The 15723-nt window shown below is 34.4% G+C and overlaps 1 protein-coding gene across 1 annotated transcript in view; it reads right to left on the bottom strand.

The window, feature by feature from the left end:
* The window catches only part of LOC129976008 (uncharacterized), a 68825-nt gene that overhangs the window by 12096 nt on the left and 41006 nt on the right, over positions 1-15723 (bottom strand). The window contains exons 2-3 of the mRNA XM_056089374.1: positions 10803-10864; positions 2000-2140 (exon numbers count right to left, since the gene is read on the bottom strand). Coding sequence (XP_055945349.1) covers positions 2000-2140; positions 10803-10864 — 203 coding nt within the window. The remainder of the gene's footprint in view (positions 1-1999; positions 2141-10802; positions 10865-15723) is intronic.

Raw genomic sequence — 15723 nt, 5'->3', positions numbered from 1 at the left:
CATACACCACTTTTTAAAATAATTTAACTTTCATTAACAAAGCCAAGGATAAGGACAAATATTTCAAACGGTAAATTTCATCTCACAGGTGAGTATGACATAAAAAAGATTATCATGAATTTTATTCACAATCAGCGCGTGGAGTGAAGAAGCGGAGAAGAACAGAGCCACTCCCGAATATTCAATACTAAAACGATTCAAAAGATGTTCCGCATACACCACTTTTTAAAATAATTTAACTTTCATTAACAATGCCAAGGATAAGGACAAATATTTCAAACGGTAAATTTCATCTCACAGGTGAGTATGACATAAAAAAGATTATCATGAATTTTATTCACAATCAGCGCGTGGAGTGAAGAAGCGGAGAAGAACAGAGCCACTCCCGAATATTCAGTACTAAAACGATTCAAAAGATGTTCCGCATACACCACTTTTTAAAATAATTTAACTTTCATTAACAAAGCCAAGGATAAGGACAAATATTTCAAACGGTAAATTTCATCTCACAGGTGAGTATGACATAAAAAAGATTATCATGAATTTTATTCACAATCAGCGCGTGGAGTGAAGAAGCGGAGAAGAACAGAGCCACTCCCGAATATTCAATACTAAAACGATTCAAAAGATGTTCCGCATACACCACTTTTTAAAATAATTTAACTTTCATTAACAAAGCCAAGGATAAGGACAAATATTTCAAAAGTTAAATTTGATCTCACAGGTGAGTATGACATAAGAAAGATTATCATGAATTTTATTCACAATCAGCACTATCAATTCTTTTTTCCATTTTGAAAAATTCTTGTCAGCTTTTGCTTTACAGCGTCTCTTCATTTCGGACTACTTTTTACTATTAACTGCGAACAACATTTTATTATTATTATTATTTTGGAGAAGGGGATGCAAATAAATTACAGTTGTACAGTTTGATAACAGAGGTATGTTGTCGAAAGAGATTTTAATACTGGATTGTGTTTGAGGGATTCAATCCGCAAATAAATATATTTAATCACACGGAAAATCGAAAAAAAATATCTTCATCAATAAATATACCATCACATGTACATCCTAAGAAGAGCAATAAAAGAATTAAAATCAGAAATCTGGAGAGCAAAACTTGCGTTGAAAAGTTAAAAAATAAAATGGTGAAATTTTATTTAGAGTCTAAGAATTAGATTTTGCACATTATTTTATTATCTCAATACTGAATTTGAAACAGTTATTCTTAATTAAAAGGTATTGTTTATTGGCAATTAAAATAAACCAAATAAGAAGAAAAAGCAAGTTGTTTGAGCAAATTTCATCTTATCATGGACAAACATGAAATAAGATGGAAACATGCGTTGGTTACTGACAATCACTCCATATCGTTACATTTTTTTTTTTTTAATCCCTTCATTCCGGCCAACCATTCATTTAACGCAAATTGCGCGCTTGTTCGCCATTCTTATTCAATGCCATACAAATCTATTCACTACCAGTAACTCTGTTTCTTACTTCTATTTTTAAAACTTCAATCCTGCCCTTTTCAGTCAGCGTCTCACTACAATGCAGTACATGTACCTTCACAAGAGTATCCCCAACACCACACACTAATGACTCCGGTCACATTTTCGTAAAGGACCCACTCCAAATGGCAGGCAGTGATAGAAGTTAGATATAGAATTTAGGCATGTTTATAGGCACGTATAGAACTTAGACATCCAGCGTTCCGCTCCACACTACGCCATTTCTAGCCGGTTTCCACATTGGTTTACATAGTTATAATTTACTTGATGTAGAACACTCGTGAATGGCCGACATAACACACGTTAGATGGCCACTGCGTTTGTCGAACGACTGTGACATTGTGCCATTCGACTACAGAAGATATTTTGAGCGGAAGTTAAAATGCAAATGTTTGTTAGTTTCAAAATTTCATGGATGAATGCTGCACAAAATATCAGCTCCTGTTTCGGGGGAGAACGATTTAAAAAAAAAATGTCAGCGAACTCACTCTGGTGAGCTGCGGCGGTGGACTGGCGTGCTTGGCCACCCATTCCGGCACGTGAGTGAGCTGTTCACAGAACTCTTTCACGGAATGAGTGGTATTCGTGTCCCTTGGATCGGCCATACACTGCTCCATCACAGGCACCACCTACGGAGATGAAGATAAAATCAAATTTAGTTGATGAATCGGTCTTTTAGAAGAGATCAGCCAAAATTCTTCTGCCATCAGCAATATTAATGAAATTCTACAAAAAAAAATTTACATATCCATTTTAAAGTATAGATCAATTTAATATGTCATACAAAATGTTCACTAAAGTGAGGTCAAATTTCTATCACGACTAGAATTCTCAATTTGACAGCAACGCAAAAAAAAAAAAAGGTAAAAGTCATCTTCAGGTGTTTTAAAGAATATGAGAAATACGTTATACAACATTCATTTTATTGTTACGAATAAGTATAAATATAAGCAAAAAATCTTTGGCATTTTGACCCGAAACTATAAGCAGTCTTCGTCGGGTGATAGAATCATGGAGATTCAAGAAGATGCTTTAGTCGGAGAGATGAAAATTGTGTGCTGCCTTTTTCAAATATATTCTGGCTTAGTTTTCAGATAGGAATTATAAAATTGGGTAAAAAGATTATTCTTTAAATTTGTAAATAAATAGTAATTTTCAAATAAAATTTAATTTTATGGATACAGCTTCATTACCTGTTTTAGTTTCCAGATTTTGAAATGAATCAGATGGGCATACTCATCACAGGCAGCAGTTTAAAAAACGAAGTGTCAAGAAAATTCATTATTATTTTTAACACCCTGCAATTTGCGTCTGGCTTTTCCGGTTTTTCTTTTCTGAATATATTGTTAAATACATAAATAAGTTCTAGAAACAATCTAGAAATAATACTATTGTCTGAAAAAAAAAAAAGAACAAACTCATCTAGTCCCAAAAAAATGCCCGGTTACCTGGTGCAGATTGCATTCACGTGATATCATTATATTAGGTGTTTGCAAGTATTTTAATCAGTGACATCTATTGATAAACATACGAAGTAACTATATAAGCGATGATGGTTTTGGGTTTTACCAATTTACTATTACTTTATTGTAATTCCTTTGAAAGTTTTCCATTTAGTATTATTGAGTTATTCAGTGCATAAAGATCCCAGTCATGGAACGCTCCAAACTGCATTTTCGACATTCATTGCTTTTTGTTTTTGTTTCATTTGAAGAAATCTGCTGCCGAAGCCCCTCGGACACTTTCAGATACTTATGGTGGTGCCCCTCCGTCATGTCTCAATTGTCGGTTTTGGTTTCAATGATTTAAGATTTATGATTTCGATGTCAACGACAAAAAACGGCCTGGTGGACCAAAAAATCAATTGCAAGACTTATTGGACGAAAATGGAAAAAAGTTGTAGAAAGTGATGAAAAATATTTTGATTGATATATATTGCACCCATTTTTCTCAATAAATGCTTTTTAAAAGTGAAAAAATTATCAAAATACATGCAAGCACCTAAGAGTATGACAAGCATAACTGCAAAATTCGTCTAGCATCTAACTACAAATTGAGTTGCGCCCTTTTCCCTCCTGAAAAATGCGCAATGAAAACTAATTCAGCGCATTTTACGTGTATCACGTGAACATGATTCGGATTCGTTGTCCTTAACTCCAATCAGAAATATGTTTTGTTCCATTTGTAATGGCCTTAAAATGTATGCATGCTAGAGCATATCACCATTGAAATAAATTTGCCGTCGTTGCTTCGGTTCATCATCATTATTACAGAAATTCTAAAATTAAATATCCGCTTTTGCGAAATAACAGTCCGCGTTTTCAGCAGAAATGGCACTTCCCCCAGCGGCATCAGGAAAACGAGGAGATAAATGAGCTTCATGGAACTTGATGAAGTAATAGTTGAAAGATGATGGTTATAATTCCAACGGATGTCATTCACTTCAACGTTACGCAACAGCATCTAATTTTCCAGTGCAGATGTACCAGCGGAATGCGAAGAATTCTTGCCTAAATGAAGTCGGTGTGTCCCTCGGAACGGAGTGTACGTATACATCAAATTAGCTTAAACAGGATGCGCCCCTTAACAAATACATCCTCTTTTTTTATGAGTCTTTACAGAATTGCAGACTCGATCTAAAAAAAATGCCGTGTTCATGTAAATTTTGTTGGGTAACGAATAACCAGCAAAAGTCCTGCGCTGATGACTTAACAACGGTTAGTTCATAAATGACCAGAAAATATATATAAAATAAAACAATTAATAATAATTTCACACATAATAATATAAAATGATATCATAGGTCAACATGAATCTGGGGCGTACAGACTATCGGATGATTTTTTTAGTAAACCAAACAACCTGGTTACAAAAAATAACATTTGTTATTTTTTATCACCTGAAGATTTTTTACAAATAAAAAATCCTTTAAAAAATTATTGATAAGTGTTATCAAATAAAATGCATTATTAGATTTTAAAACTGATTTTTGAGTAAAATGACATTAATAACTATAAATAATATTAAAACAAAGGTCTATAACAGCAAAAAACAAACAAACAAATATTGCGATTTCATCGATCATATCTGTATTACAATGCCCTGATTTACTTATGCTTTCAAAATATTTTGATTTATCATTTGTTTTTCAACATTATAAAAAAGAAATTTTACACAGAAAGTCCAAATGATACATTTTTAAGAACAAAAATTTGCGCAAGGTGAGCTAAATAACTTAGCAAGCGATTTAAATCTTAAGAAAATGCTCAAGTATTGTGACCGTGACTTAAAAATTTATTTACTTCAGGAATAGTGTTTTCTAAGCAGAGAAACTGGAAACAAGAATTTATCAGATACTTTTCTTTTCAAAGAGAATTACTTGTATTTTGTACAGATATTTCCAGACTTAAAACTCATTTATTTTCCTCCTTTAATCATGATACGCGCATGATTAGTCACGTCTTATTTAAGAGTTACCAAATTTGGCAGATACATACATAGGAGGATGGGAACGTACACATTTGATCGATTTTTTTTTGAAATTTTAATTAATTAAAAACAAGCGAAATTTTGGTAACTTTCTACGATAACTTTCAAAAATATTATGCACAAAAATAAATTTTATATCCTTTCAAAATCAAATTTTTTTTCTTTTTAATGATGTCAATTTAATAATCATGAGGAATTTTGGCCTGTAGAGCGCCAATGCACACACACACACACGCGCGCGCGCACGCACACACACACACACACACACACGCACGCACGCACACGCACACACACACACACACACACACACACACACACACACACACACACACTTTCGCCTTTATTATTAGTTAAGATTTAATTTCGTCATTTAAGCGCAAATTACAAAACAGTAGTGAAAAAGAGAACGAAAAATAACGAAAGGGTAGTGAAAAAGGTATATTAGAATTAATAGAATATGGTTTGTTAAAAGAGGGGGCATCATTAAAACATGCTTCTTTTGAAGAACAGAAATCCAATTAGTCGTATTCAGATGCATTCTTTCAGCTCGAAAAATGATTACTCTCGATAATTTTTGATTCTAGTCAATGGATCAGAATTTGCAAACAGAAACTCCAACAGGATGGTCGTCACTTCGTTATGAATCTTAACACGATCAGATGTAATGTATCCATCTGATCGATGCGAAGTCACCGGATAAAAAAGGGGCTCCTCGTTTCCCTGCTGGTAAAAGACCAGAAAATTGAAAGGTGACAACTCTGCATTTTTAAAATTTCATTTCTCATAATATAATGGATACAGCAATGGCGATGTGGCTGTATTGGAGACTTCTATATGATAGGTCACGACTCCGATGAGAGGATTGGTACGAAGACTCTCTCATGGCTCTTTTATAAATAACCTTAATCCTGGTGTTGTTACTCACTAAGGCCAATCATTCAAATGCATTGGACACACAAGTGCCAGGACATGGTAATTTCTTTTGATTACTCCCAAATGAAGCCCCTGACTGAATCCAAGCTTCCACAGGATAACAAGGATTTTTCTTGGGGTGATTTAAATAAAAAAGATCAATTTAAGTTGTTTAACATTAATTTCAAAAGGAAAATTACAAGTGTACAGAGCATAAAATCCCCTCATTTAGTGACTTAATAGCTAATTCATTGCAATTCCTTGAGTTAACCGATGAAATAGTTAATTGCAATATCCGTTTGTTAGATCCGATCATTTCTCATTGTTAAAGGAATGGCCGAATCTTATCTGAATCAGTAGGAAGCAAAGAATCAAGACAATTATTGAAAAAAAGAAAAAGAAAGAAACGAAGAAAAGAACGGTGGATCTTCAGTTACATTTCTTTCCCAAGAGCCTTGACTCAAATTTCCGCTCGAAACCAGGTCTAGGCTTCTCAGAAAGTGATAGTGGATTTTCTTCGCTTATTTTTTTCTTTGTTTTGAACGAAATCGTAATTTTTTACCTAACTGATAATTCTGCTTAGCCATTATTCAATCGGCATTGGGGAAGCGAGGTAAAAAAAAAAAAAAAAAAAAAAAAAAAAAACCCTTCGTAATGGTTATTTCAAAGGTTGCAGAGGAAGCCTTAGGCGGCCGTTGAGGTCCTTCGAAGTTGCGTCTCCGTTACGTTCGGCCTGTCTGTGCGTTGCGAAACGTTTTGGTTTATGATCTTTACCTGTTATTGATGCGAAGGTCGTTAGCATTTTTATGCGGATGGTATCATTTACGGATGGCGAAAATTCTTTCTTATCGCAACACAAAGTTACAATGAAAATACCGCAAATAATCGAAAACTTCACCTCCAAATTTTGAAGAATCTCCTCTCTTTAGTGTTTAGTGAATATATATATATATACTAGCCACCTTTGACGACCATCTTGTTAGCCCAGAGGAATGAGTTTTTAAGAGATTAATATGGAATAGTTAAGTCATTTGCTGACATTCTACAGCATAAATCATAGAGAAAAATTTGATGCAGATGGTACTGTGCACTTCGTAGCATTTTTCTAAAAATGCATTTCATTATACATAAGTTGGGTTGCTTTCTTCGATAACTTCTGAAGAATGTTAACACAAAACATTATCATATAAATATGAAAGTCATCTTTAATCCTTGAACAAAGATAAGAATGTGGGATGCATTGCTTCCTTTGAGGGAGAATTAATTTATGGAAATTAGCGATAGAAAATATAATGGGGAATGCCTTTTCCTTAACCCAATTTGGCTCAAGGCTGAAACCGATGTCATACCTTACCTTATCTATTCACCCACATGGGGACTTCCTTGGTGTAGGTGGAAATGCTTAAGAAACAATGAAATGTCAAATTAATTCAAGATATTTCGTAACTATTTCAAGCCATTTAGAATAAAGTAATGTAAATGCAAAAGCGACTGCGAAATACATAAAAATTTTTTCAAAATTTTGCATAAAATCACATTACACAGAATTTTTTTTATTTAAATTTATGTTCTACTAAGCAATAAGAAATCATGCTTAAATCAATTTCAAATAAAAGCTTTCTTCAGTCACATAATAACAACTAAAGAAAAGGAAAATTGCTAATATGATACAGACATCAATTTAGCCCTTTCAAGTCGATTTGAACACATAAGTATGCGTCATAAAATAGAACCATTCTTCAAAATAAATAAAAAAAAATTACACGTGTCGGTCTCACTTGTTTTTCGTACCTTTTTACATAAGGATATCACTTATATGTAATCCAAAAATAACTATATTCCATCTATGAGTATATGTCATACAACCAGATGATTAGCTTCGCTAGTTGGGCTATTCTAATCTTTGCTTTTAGGAGGGACTCTTTTTTATTTTTTTTTCTGACTTAGGACTAGTCATATTGTTTGGTCCTCAATCCAATGACCACTAAAATCAATGGAATTCTAAAAATTATAAAAGTTTTACTTAAATACAGCTACAACTGAAAATTCTTTGAAATTTGCCCGCTACGTACGAATCACACCTCTTTTCTTACCAATTCTTTTGAGAAACTGATAAAAAGAAGTCAACATAAAAGTAATAAAATCTGTTAGTTGTTTTGATCTTTGATTTCGGGGTCAAAATTTGTCGAAAAAAGAAGTATTTGGAATATTCTATAATTTTATTATTATAAATTTTACCAACATATATGTTACGGTCGATGTCATTAATCGGTTATTAATAATAAAAATAATTCGTCAAAGTCGTTTATTTCATCCTGAGGGCCGCGGTGGCCCGGTGGCAAAGTCTTGGCCTCGAAACCGGAGCGTTTTGGTTCGAAATACGATTGGCTCAGGTGTCGTCCTCATCATCTGATCGAAGTTCAAAATGACGAGGTCCGTCCCAAAATATCCTTTGCGTTGTTTTAAAATAGGACGTTAATAAAACTAAATTAAACTCATTTCATCCTGACTTTCACTCCCATTCAAAAGAGCCCGAGCTCGATGCTCAGTACAGTTTCATTGAAAGACATTTCCCTTAGGATGTTTCGTTTCGTGCAAATTTTCTTCATGAAAGCAAGTATCTGTTGTTGTTGTTTCTAATGGCACTTGACAAGCCCACTGGCTTTAGAAGTCAATGATTTTAAGCCAAGGGTGCGTCTCTTGTTTTTCAGTAGCGCCATCTAGTACCAAGAGTACGATTTAACTACACACACGTTACAATCTTTTACGCAAGTGAAATGAAATTGACTTGCTCTTATCAAGTGAAATGAAATTGACTTGCTTTTATCAAGTGAAATGAAACTGACTTGCACTGGTTTGTTTTAATGAATTTCTTTTCATCCATCGTCGCTCATTCGTTAAATACACTGGTGTGCAAAACTTAAGCAACATGTGCTTTTTTTACCGTAACTCCACGAGAAATCATCTGAGAGACATGAAATTCAGAAATGAGAGACAGCATTTTGTATTTAAACGATGACGAAAGTATAGTTGCGCAAAAATGAATACAATGCATATAATATTGAATCAAACAAACAAAAAAAAAAGGATTTATTGATTTTATAGTATCGCTACACATGATTGTCTGTCGAAAAGGAAGAATAACAAGCAGATGTTTCTTAGTATGGGATATGCCTTTCCCTTATTGCAATGGTTTTTTTCGCACCGTATCTCCATACTCAGCACCAGATTGTCCAACATTTATTGATGTAAGAGGACCCATTCCTCAATCAGCATCTGTTTCAGTTGTTGGGTGTTCCCCGGAGGTTGTAATCGTGCCGCAAGGCGTCTGTCCAAAGCATCCCACACATGTTCTATAGGATTTAAATCAAGATAGAATACTGGCCAATCCATTCGAGTGATATCTTCACTTTCCAGTAACTGCTGCACATCAGCAGTCTGGCGTGGCCGTGCATTTTGACCCATAAAAATGAAGTCTGGTCCAATAGTACCTTGGAACAGATGCACATGGGGAAGGATCACTTCCTTACAATAGCGATCTCCGATTACAGAACCTCTGTCGAAAACGTGGAGCTCAGTCCGCCCGTTCAGCATAATGCCTCCCCAACAACTCCAGGACCACCATAGCAGTCTCTTTCCGTGTAGTTACTCTTTTCTAACTACTGTACCTATGGTTTGGAAAGCTATTCAAGCGCGCGAAATGACACTTTTGTTAATTCCGAACTCTTCAGCTACACTGGTCAAGCTGCGCCCCTCCTACAGCTTTCCGATCATTCTTCCACGTGTGAAGTCATCCAGGTGATTTCTTCTAGTCATATTTCACGAAAGAACTCACTTGCACTTGCAACGAATGTTTTTAATTGCTTCCCCGTTCTTCCTTTCCCTATCGTCTTGAGCTGCGCGTGCCGACTATATACATTTTACGTACACTCACGTCGCCTACGATGTTTTGTTCCTGCTATTTACATACGCATCACCTTTCTACTGAATTGGTTGTTCATTGCTCTGATCGCAATAACCCCTTTTCTGCAATTTCACGGCTACCTGCTTGAAATTAACATTGTTGCTTAAGTTTTGCACACCAGTGTAATTCTTAGCTCATTGATGTCAATCGATAATCGGCGCTTCTGCTCATTGATCATCATTCAAGTGTGAATTCATCATTAATTAAATTTTCGTGCGACTTTTGTCGATACGGGATCCAGGGAAGACTTCCTCAGTAGAGGCTGATGTTATTTCGTACATTGTCATCACTTTTTCACTAATCCATACATTATGTGATTTCTTTTAAAATTCTGCAGTTCTTGTAACTTGGTTTTGATTAATGTGTTCTTCGATGCACTAAATAGTGAAACCAGTGAAAACAGAGGGACGTTTCTTTCTTTAATCAAAATATCGCATATAAAAAATCATTCTCTCTCAAACAACCCACGGTGCTTTTCGTAACAGCTGAATGATACAGATTTAATCCTTCGTGGCTTTCTAAATATCTTAATAGAGAACTACAAAAACTACTCAGTTCCATTCTAAGGCATGATAAATCTGATAATCAGAAAGCCGAGACAACATAGATGGGTATTATGATTGAGTCCTAAGGGCCATCACCGGACACGGTACTACTACTCCCGTAGTCGGCACGTCCGGTCATCGGTAGTAAGTAACCAAACCACACCATTTCTGTATCCATCAGGGGTCGAGAAACAATCACCATGCTGGAAGCTTCTCATCATTCTTTTTGAGATGCCCCACCCCCACCCGGAGAATAAGCTTAATAAAGAAGAAAAATGTACAAATAAATTAAATCTAATGTATATTCCTACTTTCTAACTTTTTTAAAATATTGTAATAAAACTTAAATAACGTTCCAATTTTTTTGGAAAACATGCTTACTTCTTTGCCCATATGCGAACTCACACACGATAACCTTTCTTGTCGAAGGTCTTCACTCGTAGCTAGAAAGAGGAGAAAAAAGTCCATTAGAATATTTACTGGCGGAAATTCGCATGTAAAAGAATACACAGCAACCAATAACAACATTAACAAAGCATAAACTGAAACAGAAATGAAAAAAAAAAACAAAAAAAAAAACCGAAACGAAATACTAAATAATATAGCAAAAATTTTAATGTTATTATATTTTTGAATCTGTTATACACTAAGATTTCTAATACTACGAGGTTGAAACCCAAAATTTGTGACAAAAACTTTGAATAACATCAAATTGATCAATGTATGTAAAAAAAAAAAAAGTAATAGAGTCAATTGATTTCAACATCAAATGTTCTGTATCCTTTTAATTTCGGAATCCATTAAGTTACTGCAGAAAGATAAAGATAGAATGATATTTTTTATTATTGTGAAAAAATATGTATTTATCTATTACGAATGCAGACTGCCCGTACCCACGTTTGTGCACAATAATATTGAGATTTTAGTTTTAATTATATTAACACCCCCTTTTTTTTAAAGCAACACTAAAGCTATTTTGGGACGGACCTCGCAATTTTGAATCCCGGTCAGATGACGAGGACGACACCTGAGCTGTCATCCCTTTTCCAAACTTCCACACTACACCATCGGGAGGTCGTTTGGCCCCGATGGACTTAACGTGCACCAGAACTGCTTACACGACGGTCCTTCGTTGCAATCGGGTCTCGAATATGAAATTCTCTAGTTCCGAAGCCGGAACCTTACCACCAGGCTACCACGGCCCACAATATTATTGAAGCAGAGGATAAATGCGAGGGCGCGTTCATTTGATTTGCAGTGAGATGAATGTCCAACTTTCAATTCATGTCATCACCGAATCCTCAATAGCTAGAGCATATGTGCAGTTGTTATGTAAGTTTTTTTCTGTTGACACGTTATCTGCCAATATTTACGCCTGTGATTCGGATCCCCGTCTAATACAACGCTTCCTTCTTCACTGTCTCTTAATCATGACAGAATTGTGAGAGAATATCTAATTAGATAATAGATGTGAATCACGGGCAATTCATGCGGTAAACAGCCTGTTTAAACGAGGAGATATGAACAGAGCATAGGAGTGTTCTATTCGCGTCGAATTCTTCAATGAATGAAAACTTTTACAGTAACTGAATGTGAGTGACACAACAGCCAACGCGTTAAACAAAACCAGAGGGTCTTTCTAGTGACAAAATGGTGCGACTTCGTTGCTCGAAAAGAGATTTGGGAAAGATGCAAGGAACAAACAAAAAATATTGAGACTTTTACATATGCAATGTACTACGACTAAGTATATATTAATTTACCAACTGTAATCTTAAAAATTTTCTTATACTTTCTCTTATGTTTTTACAAAAGGCTACACTCTGATGCATTAATAAAGAACATAAGTGCAGCTAACAAAAATAGTTTTGAATTCCTTTTCCAACAAAGTGTATCAGAACTGCTAATTAAGTCGATAGATACAAAGCGGTAATAGATGTTCATGGCTTAACTTCAAAAAAATCATCATCCGAAATGGCTCTTCCATTCTACTTCGATTAATCAGAGCTCAACTGTGTAAATTTCTTTTAAAAATGCATTGCCTTTAAAATAAATGAAAAGTCAACACAATCTTTAAAGTAATTAATTTCGGTACTTAAGGCGTACGTACACACTAGAAGATTTTTTTTTAAATTTTAACTTTAAAAATCCAGTTTTTTCACAGTAGGTCATTAATATATGTTTAAACTCATTTCAGTGAGAAAAAAACCATAATACACTAATTATTAATTAATTAATTAATATTTAATGAGCTAATTAGCATATTTTTAAAACATGATATCTTAAATTCTAATTTGTACAGACACACAATTCTAGTTGGAAATGATGCCTAATATTAGTCTTCATATTGTCTGCCTCAATCAAGTTATAAAAATATATAGTTTTTTAAACAATTTTTTCATCAACGATAAATAGAAAAAGCGAGATTTTTTTCTGTAATTTTAACTTTTAAAAATTTATTTCTATAAGTATAACTTTGATTGAAGCACAAAACATCCGCTATTTCATACAGATTATATTGATATATAAATAACTGTATTTGGTTCATTTCTTGTTGAGTTATGATTGTTTGAATGAAGCAACATAGTGGGAAAATATCATTCTTCATAAAATGAGTTTTAAAATCACCGTAACTAGAGTTTTTAATGAAAACACCTCAAGAAAAATAATTATAACTCGAGAAATATTTCGAATATTGACAACATCTTGGTATTGTTTGAAAGCTAAAGGATTAGAGAAAATTATTAAGCAATAAAAAAATATTCGATATTTTGAACGATTTTCGAAGTTTCAAATGTGTACATACGCCTTGATAGTCCTTAAAATATTTTTTATACCTAGCTGTGTTTTTTTCATTTATTGAAAATTTATTCGAGTGAATAAAAATACTGTTGTTTTTTTTTTTTTTTGATTTTTTTTCGATTATGGGTTTTAACCAAAGACATTTCTTTACAGAATTCTAATAAGAAAAGTGTTTTTTATTTAAAAGATGCAGATATTCAATCAGTGATCTGCAGGATTTTTAAAATTAATTTCTCTAATGCTTTAATATTTACAATTACTAATAGACAAAAAGTCGGATAACGCAGGACATTTTATTCGAATTTGGAACAAATCCAGCACGCAATCCTAAAAAAGTGCAGTGGCGTGGAGATGGAGAATGAGCAATGGAATTACAGATGCCGTGGGCGGCAGTTTTCGAGAGCGCCATCTGACAGCGGTGACCTGGTGGTAAGGTCTCGGCTGTGGAACGGAAGAGTTTCAGGTTCGAGACCCGATTCCAGCGAAGAACCGTCGTGTAAGCGGGTCTGATGCACGTTAAATTTGTTGGAATCAAGCGTTCTCCCGCTGGTGTGATATGGACGTTTGAAGAGGGGGGGGGGTCAGCTCAGGTGTCGTCCTCGTCATCTGACCGCGATTCTGGTCCGTCACAAATTGCTCTAGTGTGCTTTAAAACGGGACGTCAATATAACTACGCTAAACTAATCGAGAGTGTCATGAAGATAAAACGTTGGTACGTGCAAGTCACTTTCTGAAGCCAAATGTAATTAGTAAGTGAAAAAAACAATACCGTATCCTACGCCACTCAGATCGTCACAACGCCAGTGCCAAAAGAGTGAAAATACTTGACTGTCCTGGTTATACTGGGAAACCAGACTTCTTTGTTAAACCTCGTTTGGGTAAATTCGATATTAGGTTATTTCTATTATTATTAGGGTTTCTTTTTCCCCTTCAGAATTACTCTGAACCAATTTAAAGCGGCGTTTGTGAAGGGACGTGCATCAGGAGGAAAGTGAGCGCGCGCCGTCTCGTGCCATATGCAGTTCGTTTACCTCGACCTAGAAAGCGCGTTTGGTCATTCGCAAGGTCGCGGGCCGACTTTCCTTTTCGAGAGGAATCGCTCGCGTCGCGGTCCCGGTTTGAGCCGAATCCAAAAATATTTTTCAGACAGAGATTTGAATTTGTTGAATTGGGTCAAAAGTTCTTTCTGGCAGGTGGGTGTTCTTCACTGTAGGAAGTAGAGAGGAATCCATTGGTGTTTTTGTTTTTCAACAGACATGCTAAAAGATGCGCGAAGTCATCCGCAGAGACTGAGGCAAAGTATTTCACTTTATCATACACGAATAAACAAAGAGAAAGTACTGTGATCGTCACGACATTCCATCTCGAAACAGAGCCGGATTAAGCTGTCTAGGGGTCCTCAGACAATGTAAATCATGGGACTCTATTTACCCTCCAAATTTTTAAAATCAAGGATACCTTTATAGATTTTAATTCAACCTTTATTTTAATCATTTTATGTAGAAAATTTTGATAAACTGAAAAAAACAAAACGCTTGATTACAGAGCACTTTAAAAAAGTTGGTTTTCAACATATTTGTATATATACAAAAAAAAAAAAAAAAAAAAAATGCGCGACTGAAATTGAAAAATAGTTTTAGATAAAATGATAAGAAAAAATGACAACTTTTCTGAACATAATCTAAATAATATTTAATATCAAAATCAGAAAATTAAAAATTATAAAGCAAACATTTTTTTAGGATTATAAAGCAAATTAATATAAAATTTACAAATGATAATTAATCAAGAATGCTATTAGAATAATATTCCAAAATCAATTTTAGCAGTACTTGATTTAAATTTAATTAAGTTCGACTGCACGGTCTTTATAATGAAATAAAAACACAAAATTAAATAACTCTAAATACTGCAAAAAACAAAACAAATCTCGAGAACTCGGAACCCTCTAAGTTTAGGGTTATAAGCTAAACTTTGGAACAATGTCTGCCTATTTGTATTCTAACAAGATTATTCCAAAACGCAATGAGACAGACGGATGAATCTGGCGTGCGTGACCACATGAATGATCTTCACTGCCTTGAAACAAAATTTGGATGAAACCCACTTCTTTGACATTTTTTGCTTGCTTGTGTATTGAAAACGTTAATTAAAAACTTATTGACAAAATCATAGAGTTAAATTTTTGTATACTGTTTTATCATCAGATTTGTACTGGGTATCAGATTCTGGGTAAAATCATATCTGTTTATTACAAATGACCACGGTAATTTAACTAGAAACATAGCCCTTAAGTCCTACACCAAAATTAGTTAATCACTATCAAAGCCTCTTATGGAATAATTTCCATTACAGAGCTAAAAAATTACAGAGAAGAGAGCCATATGCAAAAATGTTTTTGTAATATTTACAAGCTAATTAACACTGAATAAAAATGTTACTAGTGTTTTAGATAATTACATATGCCATTCAAACCGAAACAAAATGTTGCGTTTATTTT

This window comes from Argiope bruennichi, chromosome 1 (genome assembly GCF_947563725.1).
Source record: "Argiope bruennichi chromosome 1, qqArgBrue1.1, whole genome shotgun sequence".
Lineage (NCBI taxonomy): Eukaryota > Metazoa > Arthropoda > Arachnida > Araneae > Araneidae > Argiope > Argiope bruennichi.
This window is presented reverse-complemented; position numbering and strand designations above follow the sequence as displayed.